The sequence below is a fragment of the Arachis hypogaea genome, chromosome 17, assembly GCF_003086295.3.
Source record: "Arachis hypogaea cultivar Tifrunner chromosome 17, arahy.Tifrunner.gnm2.J5K5, whole genome shotgun sequence".
Classification (NCBI taxonomy): Eukaryota; Viridiplantae; Streptophyta; class Magnoliopsida; order Fabales; family Fabaceae; genus Arachis; species Arachis hypogaea.
In genome coordinates this window covers 8,453,118-8,460,300 of record NC_092052.1, presented here as the reverse complement: position 1 = coordinate 8,460,300, position 7,183 = coordinate 8,453,118, and the positions used below count along the sequence as shown (strand labels likewise).

The 7,183-nt window shown below is 31.1% G+C and overlaps 1 protein-coding gene across 7 annotated transcripts; it reads left to right on the top strand.

The window, feature by feature from the left end:
* Positions 1 to 338: 338 nt before the first annotated feature.
* LOC112765153 (uncharacterized) lies at positions 339 to 6,287 on the top strand. 7 transcript variants are annotated; one of them, XM_072222278.1, is made up of 8 exons: positions 339 to 698; positions 1,848 to 2,064; positions 2,160 to 2,193; positions 2,274 to 2,564; positions 3,350 to 4,243; positions 4,982 to 5,095; positions 5,617 to 5,796; positions 5,926 to 6,287. In XM_072222278.1, exons 5-7 carry the CDS (start codon positions 3,402 to 3,404, stop codon positions 5,789 to 5,791), a joined length of 1,131 nt encoding a protein of 376 aa, XP_072078379.1. In that variant the 5' UTR covers positions 339 to 698; positions 1,848 to 2,064; positions 2,160 to 2,193; positions 2,274 to 2,564; positions 3,350 to 3,401; the 3' UTR covers positions 5,792 to 5,796; positions 5,926 to 6,287. The 7 variants fall into 7 exon arrangements, with proteins under 7 accessions (XP_072078379.1, XP_072078382.1, XP_025666819.1 ...); XM_072222281.1 differs by having other exon boundaries at positions 1,843 to 2,013; XM_072222279.1 differs by having other exon boundaries at positions 342 to 698; positions 1,843 to 2,064.
* The last annotated feature ends 896 nt before the right edge of the window (positions 6,288 to 7,183 follow it).

Genomic DNA, 7,183 nt, shown 5'->3' with positions numbered 1-7,183 from the left:
AATATATATTTAAAAAAAAAATTAAATGCTTATGTGAAAAAAAAAATGTCACATGATTTATTATTATTTGTCCATATTTTAAACGTATCGATACTTATAAATTTATCATCGTACCGTAGCAATCACCAACAATTTAACATTTTCTTTCTTTTCAATTTTTTTTAATTTTTATTTTATGAAGTAATTAATATTTTGATTGGGTCAAAAAATTAAAAGTAAAATAATTATATAAATTTTAAAATTTGAAAACTCTGATATTTTGGGGCTTTGAAAGCAAGGAAATAAGGGGTGGGCCCCAGCAACAACGTTTTCTTCTTGTGCTTTCTTATTCCTTCTTCATAATCTCATTGACATTTTACACTCTGTCAGCTTTTTCCTTCTTCTTGTTGTTATTATTCTTTTTATTTTCTTCTTTCTTTTCTGTGTTCATTCATTGAACCTCTTTCAACAATTCTTCTATTCTTCGGATATCGCCTTTCTGATGCTTACCCATTTTAGTTTCCTCCGAAAAGTTTCGAACTTTTTATAGTTGGGCTGGTTTTGTGCAACTCTTCGTACACCGAATTCTTTGCTTATTTGAGAAAACAGTGGACTTTTTTTTTTTCCTTTTCCTGAAGAGGGTTTTTACCCGTTTTGCTTGGGAGCTGAGATTGATTTGGGGTCACATCCATGTATTTGTTCTTGGTTTTGCTTTGACGGTAAGGTCTACATTTCTTGTCATTTTTTCTTCTTTTTGTAAATTTCAAGTTATGGTTTATTGTTTTAAACCTTTATTGGAGCTGAAAATGGCACTTTTCTGGATGAATATTGGTCTAAGATGGAAAGATGTTGAAGGTCTTATTTGATTTTCTACCTGGAAAACTGAAGACTTGATTGGGTGCTTCATCTGATTTTTGTGGATCAGTTTTGTGCGGGTTTATCAATTTATTTTTTCTTTCTTTGTTAATGTATAATTTCTGGAATTTCTTTCCCCTCTTCGTTCAGCTCTGATCCATGTCAAGAGCTGTTGAGAGTGTTTGCTGTTTCATAGTTCTAATTCAAAATCACGGATTCTGAATTCTGATGTTGCCTGCATGACAGAATGTGCATCTGAAGTCACTTTTCCACTTTGGTTTTGGCCTTTTTGTTACATAATACTTGAATCTGCAGTTGTAGCACTTGGTCTAATATTTGATTTAGTCCTGTTATTTGTACTCATTCTTTTGATCTTGTATCTCTTGTTGGATTTTTGTTTGGAGATTGACAACCCCCAAGAAATTACCCATTGGTGGAGACTAAGTTTTCTGTTCCCCTAGCTTTGTTTGATTCAACTTGATGCAGATTTGTTCTGTATCTTTTCTATATCTGTTGCATCAATCTACTAAATAATACCAAATAAAAGCCTTTTCATTTTGTTTGGAGCTCCTCTTGATTGAATGTTTCTTTTGTGTTTGGTCTATGAAAGGTATCATATTATATTTCTTGTATCCCCTTCTCTCGTTGTAAAAATGTTGTTAAACCTTGAAAAAGCACAGCACTGGTAGCACTTGTTATTTTTGTATTCTATGAAAGAATTAGCATGATAAAGCAATTGTTTGATTCTATTATTATTCTTGATTAATGAGCATCTGTGTTTTACTATTTCATTCTTTATACGAACTCTTTTATGCCGACATTTTAATAGATAGTATTTGATAAGTATTAAATTACTCAGAAGGGAAGCAAACTGGAATTGAACTTAGGACATTTTAATGAAATAGGAATAGATGAATTTTATTGGTTCTTTTCATGAATTAGTTGAATGAAGGATATTTAGTATTGAAAGTAATTCAATACTAAGACATAGTTTATTTCTTGTGTCAGAGCAGGAATCAAGCTTTTCGCTTTATTATTGAATGTGTAGTATGTGCCATTATTGTGGTGCTGGTTTGATGGGATCAAATGTGGATGAGAAGAAACAGGATGATGAGAGTAGTTTGAAGTTGAATAGTAAAGTTCCCACAAAGCTAGAGCGCGAAAATATGAAATTGAATGGTACAAGTCCTTTTGCGACTCCACACATTAGTCCAACTTCATCCTTGTCAAGTAAATTTCTATGCTGCTGTCTTTATTTTTTTGAATCTTATATTTCCAAGAGATATTTGTGTAACCCAGTCTTTCTTCAATATGTGATCTTTCAGGTGATTTTTCTGTTGATATGAACTCATTCGACAGGTATAAAAAGTGCACACAGTGGTGTGAGTATAATGCTTAACTTAACTATTCTCAAACACTTATTTTGTTTTTTCTATTAGGATGAGTCGAATGGGGAATTGCAAAAAGGGATGGAAAACAATTCCCAAGAAAGCAGTAATGACAATGAGGACGCATCCTCTGCTGAAGAGATGGAATATTCTCTTCCTAATGATGAAGATGAAGATGAAGACGAGGATAACTGGGGTGATCCAGTTCCAAGGATGAAGTAAGTGGATGCAATAGGTTCAAAGAGGAAAAACAGAGAGCAATGGAAGAAGTAATGAATGGAAAATTCAACGCACTTGTGGGCCAGCTTCTTAAATCTGTTGGAGTTCCCTCTTCTGATGAAGGTGATAAGAGTTGGGTGGAAAATTCAAGGCAGGATTTAAATTAAAAAAAATATTTTTTTCATAATAATAAATAACACAATCAGAAATTCCATTACTAAAAAAAATCAATCCGCTTCTGTTTTTAAAATATTTTTAAAAAAGTCTCTAATATTTAATTTATTTTTGATGTTTTAATTATATTTTAAATATATTTTTTATTAATTTTTTAATAACAAACTATTAGTCACTATTATTTATTTTAATCCTGATCTTAAATTAAAAATTCCAATGAACCTATGAATTTTTCAATTTAGAATAAAAATTACGGTTAAAATTAAAAAAAAGGTTAAAAGTGAAAAAAAATATACTATTAAAAGAGTAACAAAAGAGTAGTTATTGTTGGGAATCAAATCCTAACAGTTATTTTTATTTTTTCCCTCTACATTTACACCACTTTCCATATACAATGAGTTTAAAGTTTAAACGGTTGGATTAATGATACATGGTTATTTAAAATAAAAGTTTAGTCTATTTAAACAAATTTTGTCGAGTCAACTCTTTTGTTTTTAATTTTTAATTTTGAAAACCAGTTTGTTTATAAATACTCTGTTTCTTTTATTGTTTATAGATAACTTTCAGAATCTTCATTATGTCGGTCCATCCATCCTAGAATAGGATTTGGAAAATAAAATAGAATTCAAAAATGAAACAGGATTTGAAAACGAAAACTTTCTATTTTTTCCATAATCTAATTTAAAGTGACACACTCTATCCGAAGCTTATATAAATGCTATATCTAAAAATAGGAAACCAAGCAAGAAGCTAATAAGAAGAAGAAGAAGAAGCAAGAAGCCAAGAATGAGTGAAGAGGAACTAGGTACTTTCTCAATGATGGATCCTTTGGATATGATAGATCCTTGGGATATGATAGACTTGGATGCGGATAGAAGGAATATGGTAGAGCAGTGTGCCATTGACGTGGGTGGCAATCAACCACCTCAGCTACAGCCTCCGCCTCAGTCTCAGCCCCAGCCCAAGCCGCAGCCGGATGTAGGGGAGATTACAGTAGCTCAGTTTTTCAGTGACACGTGTGGTTATCAACCACATCAGTCTCACCCTCAGTTCGATATGGTTGTTGCTGAGTGTTTGCCAGAAGCTCAGCCTCAGCCTCAGCCTCAGCCTCAGCCTCAGCCTCAGCCTCAGCCTCAGCAGTTTCTCACTGACATGTGTGGTTATCAACCACCTTGGTCTCAGCCTCAGCCTCAGCCTCAGTCCCACCCTCATCCTCAGCAGTTTCAGCAGTTTCTTGCTGACGTGTGTGGTTATCAACGACCTGAGTCTCAGCTTCAGCTCCAACCTATGCAACCTCAGGTCTGGACTTGGGAGGAGAACAAAGCCTTTGAGTCAGTTATTGCCAATTGTTTTCAGTATGCTCAACACAACATCGCTGCTCGTCTCCCTGGAAAGACCCCGGCGCAACTGCAAGAACGCTTCAAGAAGCTGATGAAGGACATCAATGTCATCCATAACGGTTATACTGCAAACACTCCTCTGAATGCTGCTGCATCTGAGAACATGACTATGACAATGGCTGCTCCTGCCACCACATTGGAACACAACCCTGTCTCCATCCCCATCATCAATGCAACAACAACAACCCCACCACCACCGCCTTATAACACTGATCATCATCATCACGGGTATGTACTCTACATATTTTTATTCTCTTTTTGTTTCTTTATTTATTTTTAGCCGATACATATTTTCATTCTCTCCTCCTCTTTCTTTCTTTTTTTCTTTTTAATTACTTATTCTATATTTCTTTTTTCTTACAAGTTTTAGGATAATTTACTTTAATAAACCAATTCTAATATAAAAGGCTACGTGAAAGTCCCAAATTGCATTTTATATAAATCGAATCGATAAAATTTGATTTAAGCTATTACGCACTAAATCGGATTCGAATTACATACATGCATGAATCAGCTACTAAAGACACGATTTCGTACCAGCTGACCACACTCATGGTAAAATGGTTTTGATAAATCGAATCCCATATCTTCGATTTACATGCAACATGGTTTTTTAAATTTTTAATACTTTTGAATTTTTATTATTATAAATTTTTGGTATATTTTGTACTCCTTGTTTTAGATATTTTTGATATTCTTATACTATTAATATTCATATTTTTAGTAAAAATATTATATATATATATAAAAAATTAAATACAAAATAATCTTATATCAAGAAAAGAAAAAATTAAACTGACAAATTTTGGGTACTTGTTAGTCAAATTATTTTATCGTTAAATAATTTGCAAGGTGTTAATAAATGACACAACATTTGTATCGTTCTTTTTTGGAAGAGAAAAAAAAAATATTGTTTATATGAAATTCATTGATTATCAAATATTTTGTTTATTTCTATCATGGCAGGGCGGAGCTAGTCGCGGCCGCAGCACCAATGGAGGCAGCAACAAGGGAACAAAACCAATCTGTCAACACCAACAATACAAAGAAATATTCTCGGTGGACTGAAGATGAGCATAGGTATTTATTATTATTATATGTTTCTTTTTTCCTCTTATTTATTTATTTATTTGTTTATCTATTATCTAGTTGAATATTGGTGTTTACACAAAAGAAGAAAGTGAAGCAACTAGTATTAGCATATAGGAGCACTTCTCCTGTTTTAGATATATCTCTACCTTGTTGTACATTGTCTACAATATATAAGTCTAACATTCCTCTTTTGTAAGACCGACTCTGCTTCACTTCATTGCTTTCTTCTTAATCCAAGCTTTCATATTAACTTGTGCATCAATAACTAGCAATTTGAAAGAGCTCTAAAGTAATTGCAAATGAGGCAATTGCAAATGAGGCATAGTTTTGTTGATTGCTAAATTTGTTTTGTTTTGACAATGGTTGAGTGGTTGACATAATAACATTTCTGGTTGGATTGAAAACCAAAAAAGAAAAAAATTGTTACTAATTAAATAGTTTATGTTTTTGTTTAAAAATTTTTTGTGTAAAATTTGTTAATACTTATTTCAAAAATCATGTTTTGGTAGATTATTTGTTAGAGGATATCAAGCAGAAGGTACAAATTGGTCAAGAATTTCAAAATATTATGTCAAAACAAAAACTTATCATCAAATTACCAGTCATGCTCAGAAATATTTTATACATAAAAAGGGATTAGCTAGAGGAGAAAAGTTAAGAAAAAGCATTTATGATGTAATTTGATCATTGTAAGTCATTTCTTTACTCTCAATTAGTTAATCTAATTCAATTTCTACTATTATAAAAAATATTGAATTGGCTATTTTAAACTCTATTATCCATGATAGTTACACTATTTTAATTGTTTTCCAATGTAGGAATTGTACCCTAATCCAAAGTTTTTAATAGATGGAGGATTTGCTTAAAGGAGGAAGAACATGTAAATGTACTAAAGATTTTTATTTAAGTTGAAAAATGAAAATATAGGAACAATGAGGTAGGAATACAAGACTTGTCTGTAAACAGGAACATTCTAGATATAATTGTAATTTATAATTTTTCTTATTAATAATATTTGATTCCTAGCTCTCCAGCCTTGATGGCAATGCCGAAGGGGACGGTGAGCTAGTTTCTATCCAGAGTCTCGATGGCTACGCCGAAAGGGCTTTGGATGGGGGATGTATCTTTTCAAAAAGTTATTAGTTTAAAATATATTAATTATAAGAACTTTTTGAAAGCATTTGATCCATAGAAACTAGTTACAAAATATTTTTATGTAATTTTTATACTATTATTAATGATTACTTTTTCATATTTTATTTGGTTGCCATTGGAAAGAGTTGAGAGTTAGTATAAAAAGAGCTTGACACAAATTAGATTATAAACGAAGGATTTGACACTAATTAACTTGTTAAGTATTTATACAATTAGTGAATTACTGTAATGTATTTACATGGTGTCACTAATAAAATTTTGTTTTATAAATGTTATTATTGCTTTTTTTCATGAATCAAAATAGTTTGTAATCATATTTTTGTTCTTACTTATCGTGAACTCTTGAATCATATGTAACCATGACAGCCTTAAATAGAAAAATGAAAGCAAGATGTAATAGAATGATCTCTTGCTCATAGAAGAAGAAAATGATTTTCATTCCACAAAAGAGAAAAGAAAAGACATTCATAGCACAAAAGTTATACTACTAGGTCACCCGGGCATTTGCATGGCCTTAATCATATTATTTTCTATTAAATTCAATCCTAATAGTTGTAAATGAAGCGGATAGAATGACTAAATTAGTGTTATGATTGATAATAATAATAATAAATATTTGCTTCATAAGGGTAGTCCTATATTAGGATACAAACCTTCTTTCAAAGCATTTGTTGAATCAAAAACCATATCTTTAATTAAAAAAAAAAAAACACACACACACACACAAAATATCCCTTTTAAAATAAAAGTAGATTTTGTAGTTGACTTTATAAGACAATAACTTGTACATTTTATTTCTATGTGAATTAAAAAATAATTTAATAAATCAATTTTAAGATAAAATTAATATAAATTCTAACCAAAAGGTTTTATCTTTTTAGTTTAATTTATTATGATTATCTTATCATATCTTTATTTTTT

What these genes read in the sequence shown, in the direction of transcription:
- LOC112765153 (XM_072222278.1), top strand. Translation starts at nt 3,402, where the DNA reads ATGAGTGAAGAGGAACTAGGTACTTTCTCAATGATGGATCCTTTGGAT. An exon ending in ACTGATCATCATCATCACGG is followed by an intron (nt 4,244 to 4,981) that starts GTATGTACTCTA and finishes CTATCATGGCAG; the next exon opens with GGCGGAGCTAGTCGCGGCCG. An exon ending in TGGACTGAAGATGAGCATAG is followed by an intron (nt 5,096 to 5,616) that starts GTATTTATTATT and finishes ATGTTTTGGTAG; the next exon opens with ATTATTTGTTAGAGGATATC.